This window comes from Geotrypetes seraphini, chromosome 11 (genome assembly GCF_902459505.1).
Source record: "Geotrypetes seraphini chromosome 11, aGeoSer1.1, whole genome shotgun sequence".
Classification (NCBI taxonomy): Eukaryota; Metazoa; Chordata; class Amphibia; order Gymnophiona; family Dermophiidae; genus Geotrypetes; species Geotrypetes seraphini.
Window position 1 is genome coordinate 67,504,133 of NC_047094.1, and position 24,900 is coordinate 67,529,032.

At 41.5% G+C, this 24,900-nt stretch overlaps 1 protein-coding gene across 4 annotated transcripts in view; it reads right to left on the reverse strand.

Moving 5' to 3' along the window:
* Positions 1 to 1,976: 1,976 nt before the first annotated feature.
* LOC117368801 (carcinoembryonic antigen-related cell adhesion molecule 5-like) overlaps positions 1,977 to 24,900 on the reverse strand; it is a 72,988-nt gene continuing 50,064 nt past the window's right edge. Inside the window, exons 5-11 of one of the 4 annotated variants that reach the window (XR_004541029.1) lie at positions 13,141 to 13,266; positions 12,600 to 12,607; positions 8,669 to 8,694; positions 4,332 to 4,376; positions 3,441 to 3,600; positions 2,905 to 2,942; positions 2,700 to 2,785 (exon numbers count right to left, since the gene is read on the reverse strand). Coding sequence is in view for 1 of the 4 variants with exons in the window: in XM_033962504.1 (XP_033818395.1) it covers positions 2,699 to 2,785; positions 2,905 to 2,942; positions 4,332 to 4,376; positions 8,669 to 8,694; positions 12,586 to 12,607; positions 13,141 to 13,266 (344 nt within the window). In the remaining 3 variants the exon portion in view is untranslated. Of the gene's footprint in view, positions 2,786 to 2,904; positions 2,943 to 3,440; positions 3,601 to 4,331; positions 4,377 to 8,668; positions 8,695 to 12,585; positions 12,608 to 13,140; positions 13,267 to 24,900 lie in introns of all 4 variants that reach the window. The other 3 variants (XR_004541027.1, XM_033962504.1, XR_004541028.1) reach the window with 3 other exon arrangements.

Consider the following 24,900-nt stretch of genomic DNA (forward strand, 5'->3'; position numbering starts at 1 on the left):
AACGACATAAAAACTTCTTGTATAGAAAATGTTAAACATTTTATAAATCACTTCTAACTTTCTTGATTCTTAAATTAATGACATTGATACAAGCTTTACTATGAAGTGTTCCACAGCTAGGATTCAAAATGGCTCAACCGATGATGGCTAGAATTTTGCAGTGAATACTTTTGCTGCTGCCTCAGGGATGGTTCTTTATACAGAAACTCTGTCAAAACTTCTGTGGAGTTTTTAATTTCTTTTTACATTTTTTAAATATTGTTCTCTAACCTGTGCTTCCTGGGTAGACTGTCCCACCCGATAGATGCCATAATGTATTGACATATGGAATGCTAACACAATGCAAGGCTAATTTATCTTGACTGCTAGCTCTTGAAGGAAGCATATTTTGATTATCCCTTTTAGTTTTGCCTCTGACACAGTCTTATAAGTGAAACGTGGCCATGTCAGGTATTGGGTATTTCTGGGAAATTAAAGCCTTGTATTTATTCTACATTTGGTGGTTTGCTGCTTTCTCTTAGGTGGCACGTCAAAAGCACAGACGATAATCCCGCAGTGACATTTGCGCACAGGACATATGCGTGCAGCCGCTTCTGCTACTTTCAAGCCTTTATGTTAGCACTCTGGGGGGACCCCCCACTATATTTGCAAGTCTTCGCGCTCCCATTGGGGGGGGGGTGTGGTGGGGGGACCCCCACACACACACACACACAAACTACATTAAAAACTCCCGAACAGAGAAAACGGGAAGAACTGGAGTTTTCAGTGTACTTGGGGGGAGGGGTTCCCCTGACCCTCCCCCAAATGGCATCGCAAGGTCTTGTAAATGTACTGGCAGGGGTCCCCTCCCACAACCCCCCTCACAGTGCTAATAGGAAGGCTTCAAAACGGCGGAAGCGGCAGCGCACATATGTCCTGTGCTCAAATGTCACCGTGGGATTGTCGGTGCACCAAAGTCCTGCGCGCTTTTGTCGGTGTATCTTTTTTTATATGCAGCTAGCCATGGTCAATGATTTTTAAGGCACTAAAGGGCAAATTCTATAAGAAGCGTCCAAAAGTTAGGCGCCTAATTAGGCACTGTTCAGTGCGATTCAAGTAAAATTGGGTGCTATTTAATGAATCATGCTGAGCGGAACCTATTTTGGAGGCACCCAAGAAATAGGCCAGCTCTAGGCACAACTAAAAATTAGGCGTCTAGCTGAGCGCATAAGCACGCTTAAGAGTAGTGATTCTGCAACAAGGCGCCTAATATGTAGCCACGTCCACGCCTAACATGCATAACGCCTATTTTTTTGAAGACCGCCTAAATTTTTAGAAGCGCCCTGTTACAGAATTGCGCTTTCTTGATAGGTGCCTATGTTTCAATCAGTGCTGATTAAAAAGCTTAATTGAGCTTGTTATTCAATTTAGATAGGCGTCTATCTAGTTGGGTGCCTCCGAAATAGGTGCCTAACTTTAGGCGCTGGTTACAGAATTTGGGTTTAAGTGCCACGGTCAGAACTGACCTTAATATTCAGCGCCAGGACTAATTAGGGCACTGGCACTGAATATCCAGGTTTTGCCTGGGCACCAGTGATTATCCAGGTCACTGTTTCCTCTAAGCTGAGCAGGAGTCCTTCTACTGCATTGCTACCAGTGAAGGGTGGGCCTTCAATATTGTATTTTCAATCACTAGAGACAGACAGGCTATCTGGAGTCTGGCAGAGGTTGCCTGTCCCTCACTATTGAAAATGTGATAGTAAAACAGCATCCCCTACTGGCAGGACTGTAGGTGGAGGACTACTGCACAGTTTAGAGCAGTGGTCTGAAACTCAAACCCTTTGCAGGGCCACATTTTGGATTTGTAGGTACTTGGAGGGCCTCAGAAAAAATAGTTAATGTCATTAAAAAAAAATGGCAATTTTGCATGAGGTAAAACTCTATAGTTTATAAATCTTTTCTGTTGGCTAAGTCTTAATAATAATATTATAATTTTTAGCTAAAGAGACATATGATCAAGAAACTGTTTGTTTTATTTTACTTTTGTGAGTATGATAAACATACCGAGGGCCTCAAAATAGTACCTGGCGGGCCACGAGTTTGAGACCACTGGTTTAGACGGAACAGTGATTCAAGTCCTGGCCAATATCCTGGGACTGGTGCTGAATATTGGTAGTGCTAGTGTCCAAATAACTTCCAGGTCTACCTCAACTCCAGGCTTCTTCAGGCCAAGAAAGCCCCAGCACTCTCCAGTTAAGTTCCACTGAATATCTGCTCTAGGGCCAATTACTCTGATTTAACCAGGCAGGAGCTTCCCACTCCCCTCCCCCCCACCACCACGGGTTAAATAGTTTTAAATATCAGCTCCTTTGATGTCAAATCCATCTCCTTTGAAAGAGACTGTTCTAGCTCTGGTGATCACCAAAATTTTCACTTGCATTGGATTTGTGAACTTCTTTTATTACTGCTATTTATCATTTCTCTAGCACTGCCAGACGTACACAGTGCTGTACATTAAACATTAGACAATCCCTGCTCAATAGGGCTTGCAATCTAATCAAAACAGATAAATGGGACAAAAAGGGGCTAGAGAATTTTTCACAGAGGGAATGATAAAACTTAAAGAGACATTGGTACTTTACACGTGAGTAAGAGTTACTGTTGAAGTTAAAAGTGGTTCTTTATCTCCTTCAGGCTTGGGATGCAAGAGTCTGTGACCCTAAAAGTCTTTTATCTCTGAATACGCTGACTCTGGGATGTTGGCCTGGACAACTGGCAGTGTGAGGTCAGCATAATTATTTTTTTCCTGAAAGAGAGAGCACAGATCTAGTTAATTGGCTGGCTCATACGCCTATTATATTGCCTTTGAGTGTTGTGAGAGACTGTCTCTTCAAAGCAGAGACTGAACATGAGTGAGCTACCTACCTGCTCTCGTTTCTCTAGAGGCAGTGAGTTGGGGTTTTCTGTAAATGAAAAAGATTGTCATTAAATTAGATTAGATTATTCCCCAGTTGTTATTAATAGGAAAAGCTGGTCACTCTTAGTGACGCTGATGTTTTCTTACTTAGAATTTATTGTTACAGTTTTAGCCAATAACAGATATCACCATTGCTAGTATCAAAATCATCTTCATTGTCACCAGTATCATTGTCTTTCTTAATATTTGTCTTTAACCATCACACTCAGTGCTACTGCAATCACCATTAATAGTCTCATCATCACAATCAGTCGTCCTAAATCACCATTAATAGATTTATCATCACAATCAGTATCAGCAGAATCATTAATTAACTTCACCATCATAAATCAATATCACCCAAATCACATCAATAATGTCATCACCACAATTTCCCTCCTCATCGATAGCCATCATCGGTATGTCCAATAATTTCATTAACAACATTAGCACCATTAATGTCACCACCACCATCATTATCATCAATCATCTTATCTATATTTACCTTCTGCATTATCCACTACTTTACCCCTTTCAATAATTCCATCTTATTACTACTACAATCAACATCCATATCTTAATCATCATATGGCTCTCTTAGGCAGTCTTTATTCACAATTTTAGTACACCAAAGCTGAGGTGCCTTTCCATGTAGTTAATTCAATCTGGAGTATTTGTAAGAGAGCATATTGATATTATTATTTCTTTTTTTTTTTTTAATCTTTATTCATTTTTAAACTTATAATAAGTGTGATAACATATACATACAAATAACCATAAATATATCACTTAATAATCAACAATGATACATATGATATTCTCTTATCTCCCCCCCCCACCCTTATCTATCATATAATCAATACTTATACAACATGTAACAATAAAAATACCCTCCCTCCCACCCCATAATTGAACTTGTAAATTTAGATCATTTATTATTCTATTGTCCATTCATTATGAATTTTTGGAATTCAATTTGGGACCAAATTAACTGTTTATTAGATAACCCTGTGGCATTATCATATGATATTGTGCTGTTTGGCATGGCAATGAGAGCAAAAAGTCAGATATCTACAAATAATAACAAATTATTACTTATAATGACTGGGGTTGCCATTCAACAAATTACATATAATTGGAAAAATTGGAATAGATTAAATTATAATTTTTGGTGGAACTCCTTATGTCATATTTATAAAATGGAGAGACTTATTGCAATACAACAGGGTTGTTTCAGGAAATTTCAAGATATTTGGGAGCCATTAACAAAGTATTTTAATGATTAGAAAAATCTTGTTTCCCTTAAATTTACAAGTTCTATTATTATTTCTTACACAATTATAAGCTTTTTTTTCATATTCGAATTGCAAATAGAAAATGAGAAAAGGACACTCACTTTGGTTTTTAAACTTTTTAGATACATGGGCATACATCATCTCAGCTGCAACAAAAATTGTAAAAGGTTCAGAGCACTGCAGCTCATTGCTCACACAGTTAAAGCTCAGTAAAAGCTTTCCCTACATAGTGAAATACTACCTGATCAACTTTCACTAAGTCCTCAGGTCCTCTTCTATTGATTTCCTCCTATGGATTCCTCCAAGACTTTTTTATTGACTCGTCTAATCCTTTGTTGCCTTTCACCAATCATCCAGTTCCCATTCACCAGAGCACTACATCCAACCACAAGAAATAGAGCAAAGCTCAATGTATACTGTACATCCAGTCCTCTTTCCCCCATCTCTCTTCCCTTCACTTCTCCCTTTCCGCACTGCCCCGGCTTAGTGACCCCCAGCAGAAGTCTGAAATACAATTGTTAGTCCAGCTGCACTGTAATGTGTCCTATAGGGGGAGATTCAATGCTTGCCTTACATCATTTGGCACAAGCCATTTGTCAGCTTGATACTTGTTTTTCAGGGATTTTGAATTGACTCTGAGGAGACTTTAGGACCTACCGAAATAATACTGTGTCAAGCTATATCAGAAAGGGTATACTGTCATAATTCCATTGGTTGAAGAAGCCAAGATTGCATCCATTGCAATGAATGAATTATAGACCAATAACGAATTTGCAATTTCTTGTTAAGATCTTGAAATACAGTATGTGCATTTGAGTTTTATGAACTGCAGGCTGTTGTGGAGGAAGTGGACAGATTAACAGAAACTTTAACTGTTGTCTTTAACCCTTTACTCCTATTCATTTGTTCAGTCCCCATCTCTTTTTTAATCACCTTACTTACCCCTCCCCCCCCCCCTTTTTTTAACAAGATGTGTTAGTTGTTTTTAGCACAGGCTGGTGAGGTAAGTGCTCTCATAGGAATTCTGAGTGTCGGAGCATTTATCACACCAGCCTGCGCTAAAAACCTCTAGCACAGCTTGTTAAAAGGAGCTGTTAATTATCTAATCCCTTATTTGTCCTGTTTGCCTGCCTTGATTAGATTGTAAGTTCTATTGAGCGGGGCCTGTCTCATATGTGTTTAGTGTGCAGTGCTATATATGTCTACTAGTGCTATAGAAATGATAAGTAGTAGTAGTACGATGAGGATGTGTCTGGAAAAGCGTCACAAATGGAGTGCCGCAGGGTTCGGTAATTGGGCCTGTGCTCATCAACATGTTTATAAACGACCTAGAAATTGGCACGACGAGTGATGTGATTAAATTTGCGGACGATACAAAGTTATTCAGAGTAGTGAGGACACAGAAGGATTGCGAAGACCTACAAAGAGACATAAATACGCTCGAGGAATGGGCCGCGAAATGGCAAATGAGATTCAACATGGATAAGTGCAGGGTGATGCATGTCGGTCACAAAAATCATATGCACAAATACAGGATATCCGGAGCTATACTCGGAGAGATCCCCCAGGAAAGAGACTTGGGACTGGGAGTACTGGTAGACAAGTCAATGAAACCGTCCACACAATGTGCGGTGGCGGCAAAAAGGGCAAACGGAATGCTAGGAATAATTAAGAAGGGGATCGCAAACAGATCTGAAAAAGTTATCATGCAGTTATACTGGGCCATGGTATGCCCCCACCTGGAATACTGCTTCCAACACTGGTCGCCGTACATGAAAAAGGACATAGTACTACTCGAAAGGGTCCAGAGAAAAGCGGAAAAAAAAATGGTTAAGAGACTGGGGAAGTTGCCATACAACGAGAGGCTAGAGAAACTGGGCCTCTTCTCCCTTGAGAAGAGAAAACTGTGAGGGGACATGATCGAAACATTCAAGATATTGAAGGGAATTGATTTAGTAGAGAAAGAGAAACTGTTCACCCTCTCCAAGGTGAAGAGAATGAGAGGGCACTCGCTAAAGTTAGAAGGGAAAAGATTCCGTACAAACGTAAGGAAGCTCTTCACCCAGAGAGTGGTAGAAATCTGGAACGCTCTTCCGGAGGCTGTTATAGGAGAAAGCACCCTTCAGGGATTCAAGGCAAGATTGGGTAAGTTCCTACTAGAACAGAACATAAGCAAGTAAGGTTATACTCAAATAGGGTACATGAGCAGACTGCTGGGCACGATGGACCACCAGTCTGACCCAGCAGTGGCAATTCTTATTACACTGAATGAGGGGCTGAGGGAATCACGTACCCAGAAGACTGAATTTTTGTTAGTAAGAGGATGGGAGTGATATAGCATCTGTTCAATTTAATCTATAATGGGAGAGGTTTACCCCCCATTATATAAGTTGTCACCTAAATTTACATGCTGTTTGCACATGTCAATTTATGGAATACTAGCACTGATGTGGGAGTGTACACTTAGGTGTCTAAGTGTTATACTATAATTTTTGCATGCAACTCAGCACATAGAAAAAAAATGAAAAAACAGGCAGACACAGTCAGTTTTTTCAGGTCGATAGTACCAATCCGATTCTGGCATACAATGTTAGGCCATCGATCAGATGTCTGGTTTTAATATTAATGACCTCATTTGCATGCCAGAATTAGAGAATGTATGACTACAGAGAAAACAACGTAGCGAGCCATTTTCAGCATTGGGCTGGCAAATTCTGTTCATCGTTAAACCAGTCAAACTGGTTTAACGACTATTAGTACATCTAGCCCTCTGTCTCCTTCTTCCCATCCCTCCCCCTAACATCTGTCTCCTTCCCTTTCCTCCCCCTGACATCTCTATCTTTCCCTTCCCCTGGCATCTCTGTATTCCTTCCTTCCCTCCCCCCCCCCCCCGGATCTCAGTCCTTTCACTCTTCATGCTATGGCAAACTGGAGGCTGGCAGGCAGGCAAGATGGTTGGCATCCTTTCTTTCCTTCCTCTCTGCTGTGGCATCATATCTTCCTTCCTTTCCTCCCTCTTCTGACATTCATCGATCCTTCCCTCCCTCCCTTCCTGCTGTGGCATCCATCCCACTCCTCCCCTGCTCTGCCATCGCTCTCTCCCTCCTCTGCCTTCTCTTCCTTCCTCCCTCCCTCTCCCTTTCTCCCTACTCTGTCACCCTTCTTGCTTTCCCTCCCCTGGCATCCTTCCTTCCATCTCTGCTCTGGCAGTCCTCCCTCCCCTGGCATCCTTCCTTCCCTTCCTCCCTCTAGCATCTATCTCGCCATCCTTTCTTCCCTCCCTGCTTTGGCATCCATCCATCCCTCCCTCCCTGTTCTGACATTCATCCATCCCTCCCTCCCTTCCTCCCCTTGCATCTTTCCTTCCTTTCTTCCCTCCCTCCCTTCTTCCCTACACTGGCATCCATCCCACTCTGGCATCCATCACTCCCTCCCTGCTCTGGCCTCCATCTCTCCCTCCCTTCTTGCTCTGGCCTCTTTCCTTCCCTCCCTCTTCTAGCATCCTTCCTTCTCTCTCTCCCTCCTCTGGCATGCATCCATTCCTCCCTGCTCTGGCATCCTTCCTTCTTTCCCTCCCTGCCCTGGCATCCTTCCTTACCTCCCTCCCTTTTTCCTCCAGTATCATTCCCTTCCTCCTCCTTCCATGTTACAACCCTGACAACTGCCCCTCCCCCCCTGTACACTACCTGAACATCCCTAGTGGTCTAGTGGCCAAGGGCAGGAAAGAATCCAAATCGTTTCTTCCCCACCACCGCTATAGCCGCCATCACCACTCCAAAGGTTTTCAGGATGGCTGCCGAGACTTTGTAAAATCTCATGAGGCTGCCGCATGAAGTCTAGGCAGCCATTTTGAAAGCTTTGGTAGCGGTTGCAGTTACAGTGACATCAGAGGCAGGAAAAAGTTGGTTTTCTTCCTGCCCTTCCCGATGAGGCCACTAGACCACCAAGAAAGTTTTGAAGGTAGGCTTGGGGAGGGCTGTGCTCTGTCCCCAGTGCTGCGGTATTACCGCAGCTGCATTTTTCATTCCCGTGGCATTACCATGGAATGGTCTACCGCTACTGCGGTAGTACCAGGCATGTTGGTCCAGGGCTCCCCATTATCACGGTATCCATTACTATGTCATTCTCTAGTACGTATATGGCTGAGTTCCACATTTGGTGCAGCAAAACTGACAATTCTATTTCAGAACGTGGCCCCTGTACTTCCAGAGGCTAATCAGCTGGGAGACATGGTGGAGTGGGGTGGAGCAACTTTGCCTCAGTCACCCACATTTTGAGATTTAAAAGTGATATTCCTAAGGGTTGATCTAATTTTTTCTGTACCATAAATTACTGTTCCCTGAGTTATCCAATCATTTTCCTTGTCTCTGGCTCATCTTTCTGACCTCTTCTTGTTTATAATACAGATTAGCTCTTAGAAGTAAAGTATGACTTATACCTGGCTGGGGAATTGCAGCTTGTGACCTGTAAGTAGTATTGAACAAACATAGTTAGGAATTGTAACATGAAGAATACTACCTGAACTTCTGTTCCCATCCTCTCCCCTACTGTACTGGCCATTATCAATAGCATTATTTAGACTAATATTTCTTATTTAGCTTAGTCAGATGAATTACAGGCACCTCAGAGGTGGATGGCCATGATGGCCATATTATATGCAAACAACTAGTAAAGGAACAGCTCCTGTTCCTTTACTAGTTGTTTGCCTATTCAGATATTTTGGGAACAAATCTTTTTTTTTAATTTTTCCCCAGTTGTATATATTGGCCATATTGTATGGCCATCCAGAGGTGGATGGCCATATAATATGCTGGTTATTTTAAAAGGTCTATTTATGTTTTGGACATCTGAAAACTGATATTAAAACATCCATATTGCATGAACTTCTAAATCCTAGTTTTACAAGGATAGGATATGGATGCCTAACACGGTAGTATATTCATATGGCAAGGGGACACAGTCTGGGCATGTTTTGGGCAGGATTGAGAAGGGCCCAAAATATGGACAGTCAACTTTGATCACAGAAGGGGAAGGGATGTCCAAGCCTAAGAAGATGGATGCCCGTATTTAGACCTTGTTTGAGTACTTGTCATATCCAGGTTGCAGAAAGCAGCTCTGAGCAATTCACTGAATGGAGATAAAGAAAGTCATAGTAGGTTTTTTCCTGTCCCTGGAGTGCTCACAATTTAAGAAAAAGTAAAAAGAACCAAACATTACAAAATGTTATAGAATATACAGGGACTTGATTGAGCAACCTCCAGATCACTGCTCTGGGTTTTAGGTGCCTATTTTAACCATTAGGCTAGATGTCAATGTGAATTGATATGTGGCTATTTTATAATATGGATGTTTCTTTTTTGCCACACAGACGTCCATGTCCCTCATTTTGCCCCATTCATAATTTGAATGTTTCAATTTGTATAACGGATGTTCATGCTGGACATCTCCAGCACATGGACATCCATCTCACATGTATTTTAGAACAAGCTCTGTCCTTTCTACATTACATGGGAGACGGGCATCCACTTCTGACATACTGACTGGGATGTCCATATTCTGAGCTGGACATCCTTTCTAAAATGCCCCTCCACATGACAATGTCAAGATATGCCAATGAAAGAAAAAAACAGCTTATGATTGCATTATTGTACTCTGAGGTCCCAGAATTCACAACAAAGGTATCAAAATGGGGATCAGAACCCAAAAAATTCTGACTCTCAGCTTCCTGATCTAATCAGTAGACCACAACTTCCCAACTTTGGCAGTACTTTAGGTCAAATATTTAGCAAGTAAATTCAACTTCAGATACATGTGTGATATCTAACCCAGGATGGATAATATTTTTATTTTGTGTAGCCCTGAATTCTAACCACAACATGAAAAACTCCCACTCTCACAGTTTGCAGACTCAACTCTTTTAGCTAGGTCATGCTGAGTTGCCGAGCGCAACTTTTGCAACCCAATGTCAAGGAATACACAATCAATCAAATAGTACTTATAAAGATGTTAAAAAGACCTGGCCCAAGGTTTGACACCATCACTGACAACATCCTTTTTCTCAAAGTGAACTCCATTTACCATTACCCTTTGTTTCCTTCCACTTTACCAGTTTCTAACCCAGTCGGTCACTTTAGGACCCATACCAAGAATACTCAGTTTGTTTATCAGTCGCCTATACAGAACCATGTGAATGGCTTTGCTAAATATCCAGTGGCTTCACCATATCCAGTGCTCTTCCTTTTATCTGCCGTTATTTACTATATTACTAAGTTACTGTAAATCCAACTGTTTGGTCATCCAATCAAAGAAATTAATCAGATTCATCTAATAAGACCTGCCTCTAGTGAAACTATGCTGCCTTAGACCCTGCAATCCATTTGATTTTAGAAACCTCATAATCTGCTTTAGAAATGTTTCTATTAATTTATTCACTGCAGAGGCCAGTCTATCAGGCCTGTAGTTCCGAGCCTCCTCCTTACTTCTACTTTTGTGGAAAGGAACACATCCACCTTTCTCCAGTCCTCTGGGAAGCATTGAAAAGGTCACTAGCAGTTCTGAGTTCTTTCAGTACCCTCGGATATATCGTATCAGACCTTATAGCTAAACAAAAAGTATTCAAATAGGAGCATAATCAAAAGAGAGAAACGTCCATAAAACTACCTAAGTTGGCACTTGAACATTTTACTCATCAAAACGTTCAAGCCCCGATTTTTGAAACTGGTTTTCTGGACATCTAGTGGGACGTTTTGCTTGCTATGCATCCAAGGATCAAGGGAGCGGGTTGGAGATGTATAAATGAGCAGGCTTAGACTTGGACGTTTTGCAGCTATAATCGAACATTTCCTAAGACGTCCTGGATGGAACATAGACCTTTTGGGATAGACTTGTTTTAGAAGCATCTAAGTGCCAAAAAGGTACCCAAACTGACCAGATGACCACTTGAGGGACTAAGTAATGACACCCCCCACAAACTCTCCAAGTAGTTACACACCCCCTCCCACCACACAAAACTCTGAATGAAAAAGTGCATACCTGTCTCTAGAATAGCAGCATCTAATATGGAAAGCCTAGTAGAGCATCACACAGGTGTCTTAAGTACCCAGATGGGTGGACTAGTGAACTATAGAGAGGAGGAGCCACAACCATAAGGCACTCTAGCCACAAAATCTATGGTTTAAGTAGCCCATCAAAACCCTACCACATAGTTGCCACCTTCAGTCATAAGGGCTATTGAGGTAGTAGACAGGTGGTTTTTTGGATTGAAAATGGGGTATAATTTTGGTTGGACGTTTTGGCAGCTTGGATGTCCCAGAGGCCTGGATGTCCAAGTAGACGATTTTTGGAAAAAAAATTATATTTGTACATCTAGCAGTTCACCATTCAAAAATGGCTACTTGGATATTTCCAACTTTGGACGTTTTGTAGGAAAAATCCAAAGTCAGACTTAGATGTCCTTTCGAAAATAGCCCTCTAAATGAACTCATCATAAACACAGTCTTCTGAGAATCGATCCAGGTCTACCACACATCTGTTCCTATTAGAGTTTGTCTTCTGCAGTCCTACCTCCAAACCTTCACTTTATTCTTATCAGTGTCCATGTAATGCTCCCCTTCATCCTTGAGCCTCACAATGCCACTTTGGCACTTCCTCCTGTCACATATCTAAAAGATGTCCCCTATATTGTCCTTTATCTTTTCATCTGATATTTCTTTTGAGAACCTTTTATTTTTATATATTTCCCTAACAAAAAGATCCTCTCATAAGAACATAAGAAGTTGCCTCCACCGGGATCAGACCAGAGGTCCATCGCGCCCAGCGGTCCGCACCCGCAGCAGCCCATCAGGTCCATGACCTGTCAAGTGTTCCCTGCCTCATCCTAAAAAACCTATCATTACTTCTATTCGTATCCCTCAATCCCCTTATTCTTCAGGAATTTATCCAAACCTTCTTTGAATCCCTGTAGTGTCCTAAGAGCACAACCACTCACTGGATGCACAAGATACTTGAGGTGATTTACACAAATCTGTTACAATGCTCTACTTAGCCAGGATGGTGGGTGTGAGGGGGGTATGTAATTAATAAATTATTGGATTGCAAGGTTGTTTATCTTGTTCATTTGCATTATATTAAATGTTTTTACACTTTTAGGAAGGATGGGTAGAGATGGGGAGGGGGTTATGTATTTATTGTATCATTAGAAGGAATTGAGTACTGTTTATTGAGTTAATTGATTGATAATATGTTGCACTTTATGCTGGTTTTAAAATGAATAAAGTTAAAAAAAAAATAACCTCCTGCTCTCCACCACCACCCCAAGCCCCTATCTCTTTCTATAGTTACAACATGTTTTCATACCTGATTGTGTTTACCTCATGACCTGAAAATAATAAAATAAAAAATAAATAAAATATTAGAATTCACAGTTCCACTGAGGAGTTCATTCTGACATAGATCTTGGGACCAAATTTCTCTATAAGGAATATGATTCTGAGCCTTATTGTAATCCTTTATCTAGTTAATAGAGAAATGGGAGAACGACAGGACTCTGAGCCTCACTTTAATCCCATGTCTGGTTAATGAAGAGACAGGAGAATAATGGGACTCTGAACTTTATTGTAATCCTGTGTCTAATTAAGGACTCCTTTTACTAAGGTACGCCAGTGTTTTTAGAGCGCGCTAAAGATTAGCGTGTGCTAACCACGCGCTAAACGAAAAATACTAACGCAAGCTCTATGGAGGAATTAGCGTTTAGCATTTGCGGTATTGTAGCACGCGCTAAAACCACTAGCGCACCTTAGTAAAAGGAGCCCTAATAGAGAGAAGGTAGAATAAAAGGACTCTGTTCTGAGCTTCACTATAGTCCTACATCTGGTTAAGAAGAGATGGAAGAATGATAGGACTCTGTCTTACTTGTCTTTTTCTTGCTCCTCCGAACAAGGTACACAGTGAGACCAATGAATGCCAATCCCACCAGGACTCCAATAACTATGACGACTTCTTTGTGGCGACACCAAAAGGTATTGCAGTAATAAACTTCTGCATTGAAGAGTAAAATAAAACGTGATTGCTTACTTCTTGTCAAAAAAGAACCTGCTCAGTACACAGGGACTATATGCCCTCTATCACAGTATCACAGTAAGGCAAATAGGAAGAACCCTGCTATGACATTTTAAAAAAACCACCTGGTAGAGAGTGTCAACACAGTTATACTCTGGTGTCAATTGTTGCAGATGGATAAAGGAATAGCAAAGGAGAGAGAAAGGAAGGAGGGGGAGAAAAACTGACAGCCTGTCTGAGAAGCAAGGGAGATAAGACATTCTTTGCAGCTGCTTGAGACTGTGTTGTCAGCAACTAGAGAGCATAGGGCTAGATTCACTAAGGACACACCGATCGCGTCCCAACCAGTTTGCAACCACTTTGCGACCCCCGACACCAATTCACTAACCTTACTCCCGATCCGAACCGCACCTGATCCAATCCGCGCATGCAAATGAGGGGGAACAGCATGCAAAGTAGGAAGGACGTGATTCACAAAACAATTCTCCTGCTCTCTGCCGCCCCGCTCTCTGCCCCAAATCTCCTGCTCTCTGCCCCGACTCTCCTGCTCTCGGCTGCCCAGCTCTCTACCCCGATTATCCTGCTCTCTGCCACCTCGCTCTCTGCCCCGACTCTCCTGCTCTCGGCTGCACTACTCTCTGCCCCGACCCTCCTGTTCACCCCTGCAGTGTGAGCCCGTGGTTTTAACCCGTGGGTTTAAAGCGGGTTAAAACCATGGGCTCGCAAAGTAAAAAAAAAGTTTACAACTCTGCCGGGCATGGAGGGCCAGCACATGCGCAGACCATCTACAGGCAAAGAAGATGGACTGTGCATGCATCAGGATCGCTCTCCAGCGATCCATGTCGTCGGTGGGGGGCATTCCTCTAATTGCCCTCATTTGAATAAGGACTTGTTGTGGATCAGTTGGCCTGCCATGGATTGCACATGGATCGGACACGATCAGGCAGGTTAGTGAATCTGCCCCATAGTCTCTGCCAGAATAGATAGTAGCAAACTGAAGGACATGTACATACCATATATGGGTAAAAGTAAATAAGTCATCCAAATGGGGGAGAGAGCAGGAGTAGTGGGAGAAGTATACAGAGGTGGGACAAAAGGAAGTTCAATAAGTAAAAGTTGATAGGTTACCTAAGGATGTGAGCTACCTCTACCCTGACCAATGGGTACATAGACAGGAGAGACTAAGATGAAAGAACAAACTACTGTATATTGTATAATGTGAAGCTGCAGTTAGCTGTGTGTGTATGAAGAGAGTCAAATAAATCTATTTGCTGTTTCACATCAGAGTCTGTCCTGAGTTCATCCAGAGAGAGAATTGATAAATTAAACATAAATCATACACAAGAAGATTGTCAACTGCAAAACCATACAACAAAGAATACAAATCATTTCTAATAACAGCTCAAATGTGCTTAGCCCCTTTTTGGAAGCAGGCTGAAACTCCTAACTGGGATCATGTTCTTGCTAAATACATTTTTAACAAGCTTTCAAAGACATTGCCTTCTTCTTTAGGTCAGAAATAATTAAAATATGACAAATATCTGAAATGTATAAGTGAAATATACAAGCATTTCAATGACAGCGTCACAGGGAAAGGGACAGGAGTTAGGTGTGTTAATTTTGGAGATGTCATAATTTCAAAAGGCACTAGTGAAAAAATGGTGCAATTTCATATGGAAAAAGAACAATTAGCTTTATATTTTTGTGATATGTTATTTACCTACCTGGAATTTCTAGGAAATTATGCAAAAATACACAAATTACTTAAATGTTTAAGTATTCTGATAATAGTTTTATGTGTTTGCATTGCATATAAATGCCTTTTGTGCCTTAATTTTCAATTTATCTTACTTATTTACATATATTGACACTAACACATCAGTTTCATTTTCTTATTTACAGGTTTTCAACATAGCATTATCATAGTGATAATCTAATATTGAAAATGTCCTAAAAGGAAAATGGAGAAAAGTCAAATGGAGAGCACCCAATGGGAAAAAAAGCAGAAGACAAAATAAGACATGAAAACAGAAAAAGAAACTAGAACTAGCATGCTTGGAAAAATAAAATACTCAGACATCAAAAGTAGAAGGAAAGTATTTTATTTTGAATTTTTTGGATGGAATATGTTAGCTTTGAGAAATGTGCATCACAGATCTCTTTAAATTTTGTTGAAAATGCATTTCCATGTTATTCTTCTATGTTGCAGTTCCTACCTAGTTTGACTTCTTGGGGTTCCCACTTCCATTTTTCTCTTTGCATCTCTGTTTCTAATTTGTGATTCTTTGTTTTGTATTTGCCAATGTTCTATCTTTTGTGTGTGGCCAAAGTGTGCTATTCTGTTTGCATGTAGTTTCTGTGTAGACCTACTGTATGTAGCAATCCACTTGTTCAGTTTACCAGTAGTTGATATATTGGTGTTCTAAGACCTGTGTGATATTTGTAGTGCTGCCTATCTATAGGAAGGGTTCATATGTGAATAATAGGCATTAATACTATTGTATGGTAGGTGTACTAAATATATGCTGAGTTAGAATTTTTTCAGGTTTTATATTATTTCACAATGTGTCTGGTGGTAGAGAGATTTATGTTGATGGCATGAGAATCAGAATATACAGAATGCACATGACATAATAATTTTTGTATGGAAACTTCCATAGAGAAAACATGCAAGTTATTATCTGTATATGTTTATGGGGGGTGGGGAGGGGGGATAGGGTTCTTATGAATTAAATGTAAACATATTCTGCATCCACAAGAATTACCATACTCTATCAGACCAAAGGTCTGTGAAGATCATGAATAAAGTGTGTCACATATGTGAGCATTGACTATCAGGTGTGTCCTGATTGAAAAAAGGTTGAGAGCCACTGCTATAAAGGAAACACTAAAAAGAGATTATGTCCTTACCTTGATAATATCTTTTCCAGTAGATAGGTGTGTCATTCTGGACAAGCGGGTTGTATCCCAACAACCGTGAGCCATATGCAGAAAGAATCCACTCTGGATTTTTTTTTTATGTGACCCTCCTACTTCACTGGGAGCTCTACTGCCACTTACTGTTAGTACCCAAGAATATAAGAGCTCCTTGCTAATTATGTGAAGTAAGGACAATTGGAAAACTTCCCATATAAATACCCTGTTCTGCTCAAATACAATAATATGGAACCAACAATGAACAAATAACAGCCAACAGAAGCATCAAAGGAGCTCAGGCAGAACTTCTGTAGACGCTTAAAACTTATATATAGCATTCTTTAGGGCCCAAATGGCTGACTGGCATCCAAGACACAGCCTGGGAAGTTAGTAATCAGAATGAGACAGTAGGCAGGTGCAGGAAGGACAGGGTAGGGGACCAGAATGACATACCTATCTACTGGAAAATATATTATCAAGGTAAGGACATAATCTCTTTTTCCATTGCAATAGGTATGTCATTCTGGACAAGTGGGACGTACAAAAACAGTCTTAGAAATCTAGGGCAGGCAGACTGCATCAGACCATAAAACTGAGGAACCAAAGGCAGATCCCTCTCTTGGCGCTACGTCCACTCAGTAAAATCTGGCAAATGTTTCTTTTAGGTATTTATTTACCACCTATCAAAGTTATCTAAGTGGTTTACAAACAGCAAGCATTTTCCCTTTCTGTTCTAGTGGGCTCACAATCTATCTAATGTACCTGGAGCAATAGAGGATTGAGTGACTTGCCCAGAGTCACAAGGAGCAGTGTGGGATATGAACCCACAACCTCAGGGTGCTGATGTTATAGCTATAACCACTATGCCACTCCTTCCTCGAGTGGACCAAGTTGCCGCCCTACTAATCTCCTCAGGGGAAACTGCCCTAGCATCGCCTTGACAGAAACAGGAAACTGTTTCCCACAAACAATGTAGGCTGACGAAATGGCCTTATGGATCCATCTGTAAATTGTGGCCTTGGAAGAGGATGAGCCATGCTAGAGGAATGAGTCAGCACAAAGAGATGGTCAGAGTCTGAACTCATTGGCAACTTCTAGATATTGAAGAAGCACTCTTCTGATGTCCAACTTCTTCAAAATGGTCCCGTTTTTTAGAACCAATAGATTGGAATACAGGTAAGTTAACTTCCTGATTACATGAAATGCTGAAACTACCTTCAGCAAAAAAGAAGGAATAGTGTGTAGAGAGAGTCCAGTCTCCTGAGATTTTAAGAAGAGGCTCTCTACAAGAAAGAGCCTGGAGTTCCTAGAAATATCTCGCAGAGGTCATCGCTACTAGAAAAACTGCCTATAGCATCAAATCCAAGAGGGACGCCTCCTCCAGCAGCTCGAACAGACCTTTGATGAGACCTTGCAGAACTATGTTAAGGTCCCATGATGGGAACGGTGGTTTGATTGGTGGTCTGATGCAGAGAACACCCTTCAGAAATCTGAGAATGACTGGATGAGCTGCCAGCATAGTTTCACGGTCCCCAGCTCTGAACAAGAGAGCCCTACTACTTGGACCCGAAGGGAAGCCATGGCAAAGCCAAAACTACTGAAGCTGAAGCTGAAAACAGCTCCACGCATTCCTGGGCACATCAGTGCTGGAAGATATTCCACGCTATAGTGTAGGCAGAGACTGTGTTTCCAAGTTTATTGAGTACTTGATATACCGTCTATCAACTTGTACCTAGATGCTAAAAATTTAAAAGAGATGCTAAAAATTTAAAAGAGAAAAAAAAAGTTCAATAGACAAGACATAAATGAACAGAAACATTAGGGTCAAGGGTTAGGTAAAAGTAAAGTACATCAAGATAAAGTAAATAAAAAAGAGAGGTAAAAGAGCAAGGAGAAAACCAGAGGAGAGGGGGGATAACACTTCTTAAAAAAAGGTTGCTATTTATTATTGCACACTGAGCATGTAGGCTAGATATATCGCCCATTCTTTTGCTAGGAATGCATCCCTAAATAAGAAAGTTTTTAGCTTGGTCTTAAATTTGGCCAGAGATTCTTCTAATCTGATATTGGGAGAGTATTCCATAAGGTGAGGGCTCTGAAGGAGAATATAGTATTGTATGTAGTATCGTAAAATAGCTCTCTTATGGAAGGAATAATTAATAAATTCTGACTGTTAGCTCAAAGGGCTCGAGGTGAAATATAAGGGATAAGATATTTGTCAAAAAATGCCAGTGAGTAAGTTTGATCTTAAAGGCAAATAGGAGTATTTTATATTGGTCAATGCTAAATGGGTAACCAGTGGGCTTTGCAGCATAAAGGGGTGAGGTGATCGTATTTCCTTGCCTTATGTATGAGTTTAATAGCCGTATTTTGAATGAATTGCAGTCTGCGAGTTTCTTTTTGTGTTATACCATGATATAAAGAATTGCAGTAGTTGATGTGAGAAATGACGATTGAGTGAATCATAATATGAACAGAGGAGGGGTTAAGAAGAGATGTTATAGAACATATTGATCTCAGTTTGTAGAAACATTGTTGGGTTACTGCACTTATTTGGTCGTGGTAGTTAAGGTCTTTGTCAAGGATGACTTCTTAGACCTGAGAAAGGTGGGAATGACCACTCCTGAAAAACCTTTGCCCTCTAATGCTTCATGTTCAATAGTCATGCTGTAAGAGCAAAGTGATCCGGATCCTACAAACATACTGGACCCTTCAAAAGGAGGTCATGATGAACCTGCAACCTGTGGTCTGTTCAGCGACACCTCAGATGTTTGTACTACAGCTTGGAAGGCCAATTGGGAGCCACCAGAATGACTCTTCCCTGATGAGGTGCTATCCGTTCAAGGGTTTGGGCATTTGGCCTTTTTCTGCCATTATGTTTCTATGTTTCTATCCAGAGTAATCTAAGGAAATACTTTTTTACACAAAGGGTGGTAGATGCTTGGAACAGACTTTCAGAAGAGGTGGTGGAGACAGAGACTGTCTGAATTCAAAAGGGCCTGGGATAGGCAAGTGAGATTTCTCAGAGAGAGAAAGAGATAATGGTTTTTGCGAATGGGCAAACTAGATGGGCCATTTGGCCTTTATCTGCCATCATGTTTATATGTTTCAATCATGCCCAGGGAAAAAAGCTAGGGGATTCTGGAGGCCACAGCTGGACCAGAGCATTGAGACCCTCACTTCTGGGTCGAATCAGTGACTGAAGAACCTGTCTGCCTTCTTGTTCTTCACCATTGCCATTAGGTCAAAGTGGGGACAACCCCAGCGCTGAACAATGGCCTGAAACACTGCCAACAACAGCATCCACTCATCTAGATCCCAGATCTGTCTGCTGCGTAAGTTTGATTGAATATTGCCCACTCCCTCGACATGCACTGCCGATAGTGCCTAGAAATGACGTTCCGCCTAGTGGAAGAGCATGCAGGCTTCCAAACTTAGAGATGCACTCTTGGTGCCTTCCGGGTGATTGAAATATGTCACCTCTGTAGCATTTTCAGGGAAGACTCTGACCATTTGACCTTGCAGAGTCTGCTGCAACTTTACTAGAGCCAACTGAACGGCCCGCAGTTCAGCCTGTTGATCAACCACTTCCTCCGAGAGTGTCCAATGCCCCTGAATCAAGCAATGGTTGCAATGGGCTCCCCATCCAAGAAGATCGGCATTGTGGGCATGACCACTCAGGAAACTATCCGAAGAGATATGCCCCTTGAGAGAGACTGAGGACAAAGCCACCAATCCATGCTTGCTCGAGCCTCCAGCATGCAGGGTAGACACTTCTGTAATGTCTGGGGAGACCAGCAAGAGAGTAATGTGTGCTAGAGAGGGTGCATGTGTACTCTTACCCAAGGCACCATATTTATTGTGGCCATTACGGATCCCGGGAACTGAAGATAGTTCCACTCCAACAGAGCTAACTTTCCTAGATGACATGAAATCTTAGAGCAAAGTTTCAGTCTGCATGCCTCTGGAAGAAAGATGTAGCTGGCAGTTGAGTCAAACAAGACTCTCAGGTACTCCAGGGATTGAAACGACGTCAAATTTCTCCTTAAATAATTTAAAATCCAACCCAACTCCTCCAGGACTCAAATCACCATATCTACTGTGCTCTGACCCTCAGACAACAAATGGACTCTGATCAACCAGGTAGGGATGCACTTGCAATCCCATTACATGCAAGTAAGCTGCTACCACAACCATCACTGTGGTAAAGGTCCGAGGAGCTGTCACCAAACCCAAGGGCAGAGCTGACAATTGAGAATGATGTTCCAGAACATGAACCTGAGAAACTTTCTGTGGTCTGGGAATATAGGGATATGTAGGTAGACCTCCATCAAATCCAAAGAGACCAGGAACTCTGAGCTTAGGCTTTTTTAAGTGGTATATCAAATAAAATACTTGAAGCTTGAGCGCTGATTACTCAAGGTCCAGAATGGGGTCTCCAATCATCAGATCCTTACTGTGGTATTATAAAGTATATGGAGTATCTCCCTGAGCCTGAGACTTTGGGAGGCACAGGCTCTAATATCTGACTATCAAGAAACCTTCTCACAGAGGCTTGAAGATGGAGCGCCTTTTCTGGGTACCAAGCAGGAGAGTCCACAAACCAATCTGTTAAAGGCCAAGCAAAGTCCAGGATTGCATGATGTCCAGAACCCAAAGGCCAGCTGAAATCTGAACCCAGGCCTACAGAAACACCAAGAGACTGCCACATAGATGAAGAGGGACCTCCCATGGCCTGGCGTTATTTCGATTTGTTGATGAAAGAAGCTATGCCTGGATCCTGAAAACCTCCACCTATAGCCCTGAGAGAATATCTGCGACGTAGAAATCCATGCAGAACATACACCTTGAATGGAGAAACACTAGCTAGGACTTCAGAGGAATGGGACTTGGGAGTAATCATCAGTGCAGACATGAAGGTTGCCAAACAAGTAGAGAAGGCCTCATCCAAGGCAAGGCAAATGATGGGATGTATCAATAGAAGCTTTGTCAGCCGCAAACCTGAAGTCATAATGCCAATCTACAGAACCATGGTGAGACCTCATCTGGAATACTGTGTGCAATTCTGGAGGCCACATTACTGGAAATATGTGCTTCGAGCTGAGTCGGTCCAGCGGATGGCCACTAGGATGGTCTCCGGACTCAAGGGTCTCTCATACGAAGAAAGACTGGGCAAACTGCAGCTCTATACTCTAGAGGAGCGCAGGGAAAGGGGTGACATGATTGAGACATTTAAGTACGTCACAGGTCGTGTCGAGGTGGAAAACGACATATTCTTTCCCAAGGGACCCTTGGTCACAAGGGGGCACCTGCTCAAACTCAGAGGAGGGAAATTTAGTGGTGACACCAGGAAGTATTTCTTCACAGAAAGGGTGGTAGATCACTGGAACAAACTTCCGGTGCAAGTGATCAAGGCCACCAGCGTGCTCGACTTTAAGAATAAATGGGACATCCATGTGGGATCCCTACGAGGGTCGAATTAAGGAACTAGGTCATTAGCACTCAGACTTAATGGGGTGGGTCAGTAGAGTGGACAGACTTGATGGGCTGTAGCCCTTTTCTGCCGTCATCTTTCTATGTTTCTATGTTTCTAGAATTGGAATATCATCAAAAGTGCCTGGAACCATGAAACATGAGCACCCTGAGCCTCCAGTGGTTCTGGGTGTACTAACAGGCAAGGTTTTGGGGTGACAGTACACCACATAGGTCATAAGATCATCTCTCCAAAGTGCACAGCTGGGAAAGGACACCGCCAAGGCAATTGTGATTCTCAAAGCCACTGCCTCAAAAGATACCTGAGGACTACATCCACTCGGCGGTCCTACATATCCTTGAGTACCACACCGCCTTCACCCAGAAGGGAAATGCGCTTAGTAATCTGTGAAACCAAGGAATCCACTTTAAGCTAAAAAGATGCTGAAGCTCCTATACCATAGGTTACAGTCATGACATGGCTCTCGCTACTTTGAGAATCCCACATCTCCAAAATCAAGACATTAATGTCTGGATGCCAGGTAAACGTCGAGGACTGAACCCTCACTCCACATATAAGGGAGGAGGAGGAGGTAGAAGGAGCTGGCTGTGTGTCTAAATTGAGCTCATGCAGAGGCTTCAAAATGAAATCTGGTAAGGCAGCGGACTGAAATAAATGCAGAACCATGGGATCGAGCCCAGGTTCCAAAGCCATAATAGGATCTAAAGTTCCAGGGTATATCCCATTGGAGGATCACCCTTAGACAATAAGAGTATCATCCTCATCGGCATCCCCTGCAAACAGGTCTCTCAAGTCCTGAACAGCGGCAGGCTGTGATGCAGATATGGCTTGGGAGGCTATGCCTTGATGAAGCAAATCCGACACATAGTGGGACTATGCAGGATGCCCACAGCTCTCTTGAAAGGCTTTCCACAAAAAAGTCAGAAATTCTGAGAAGAAAGCTGTACCAGGGAACGAGAAGTCCCCTGTGATGATTCTACTTTGAGTTTCTTGGGCTATGGAGCATCTTTGTCATTTCACAAGGAACGGTCACAATTTCCAAGCCCCAAAAATAGAAAAGGCTACCCCAAAAGGCTAGCTGCCCTTTTTGTCAACTGAGCATGCTGAGGAGAAGTTAAGCTGGCTGCTCCCACCTCTCCAGTCCACTCGGCCGGCATGTAGCCAGGGACGCTTCTGAGGCATATAATTTGCACAATCCAAGATTTTCACACCTAAAATTGCTAAAAAAAATTTGATTTATTAAAGTAAAAAATCTGTGAATTTAGTATTTTTCAGGTGGGGAAACACAGAGAAGCATGCTGGTACTCTTAAAAACCTGATTTTCAAACCCCCTCCCCCCAAAAAAAAAAAAATTCATAGGCTGTAATAGCCTTACTCACTGTGACCTGTGCAGCCAATGTTCTGCAGCCTACCTCAGCTCCTTACAGAAGCTGGAAAGGAGATGAACCACTGCCTCATGCCAAAAATTCCTCTTCAATGCTGATCTTCGGGGTGCCAGGCAGACACGGCATCTGACTATATACCCATCTCCACAGACCAACAGATACGCTACCAGAAGGAGGGGGGGGTGAAATGCAGCCAGCTCCCTGCAAGACACCAGTGAGTCTCCTACAGATGTCTAACACCATGCTCTCAAACCCTTGCTAAGTTTAATACAAATTCACTCTAGCTTTAAATCTAAATCATTTACTTGGAATTATATCAACTTATATTGAAACTTATGCCCAGAGACATGAAGGCAAGGAACAAGGGGCGAACCCCAAAACTATCGCCTCACCACCCAATCATCGCATTTTCAAAATAATTTTGTTGTTATCAAAAACATTCATTGTACTGTGTACCCACAGTTACCACGTTCTTATAAGGTTTGGAAATGCAAAATAACAGATCAGGCCCAGGTACCAGGATGCTCACAAGTTTGGGTGTATATGTTATAAGGCACTTTTTGGAGCATTGCCATCTTACTTGGTTCCATATTTGAAATTGTCTTGCTCAGCAAAAGATACCAGAAATTCAGGCATTTTCGTCTTCCCTGCCCCAAGGGCCTGCCGTTACTAAACTTTTCTAGACAGGACATTGGAGTATCAGGCCGGGAAGTTGAATTCCTGGTTACACCCACTGATCGCTCAAACTTATTCCTATTTTACATTTAGAAAATTTTTTTTAAAATGCATTTATTTCATAAACTAGAATGATGATTTTAACTGCAATGTGTTTAATTAGTATTCTATACCTTAAAATTTTTAAATCTTTTTTCTAGAGCTGATCCAGTTTTTAGTAGAATTTGTTGCAGGCTGTTTTTTAATATTATGCATCTATTTCTTTAGATTATAGGATTTTAAATTGTATATTAGCTACTGCTGTATTGATTGTTTACGATGTATTACCACTGTGGAATTGTATATTATTCACTGAACTGCTCAGTTTATTCTTGTTGTAACCACCCAGAACTGCTGATGGGGCGGTATATAAGAAAATAAATTATTATTATTATAAATCCCTAGCCCTCTGTTAGTCCCTTTTTATTGTTTAAGCATTGTTTTATCTGCAGTAAAACCTTTAAACCTTTTATTTCTCTCTTGTCAGTGGAGACCTATACTCTTTTTTATTGCATAATTTTTTATTTACATTTGCTTAAATCAGAAACAAGAAAATAAAATAGTCCACATCAATGGGAGCAAATGAGCAAGTAAATAAAGTAAGCATAAATAATGAAATAACTTTTCAATTTATCAATCCAAAGTTCACTATATTGCCAGTCATTTTCCTATTACTACACATTCCTTTTCACCCTGATTCTTTATCAAAAAGAAAACTTTCTAGCTGGGTAAGATTAAACTAAATATAACTAACCTCATTAAATTTTAGTGTACACATTTGTAAAGAAACTAGAAAAAATGAAGCTCTAATTTTTAATACTCAATCCTTTAATTTCAAAACCTCTTTGCAATGAAGCTCTGTGGTTTGTGCCATTCCACAAATATCTAGATATTTTGACAACAAAAAAGAGTGTCCTTTTTTCCAGAAATAAAATTTAAGCAAATTAATCTTATCCCGTTTGGAGTTTAGTGCGGCTGGCACTAAAAACTGCACTACAGTTTTATAAAATAATAATAATAATTTATTTTTGTATACCACCATACCCAGGGAGTTCTAGGCGGTTCACAACAAATAGATGAGTTACATACAGTGCAAATTGAAAA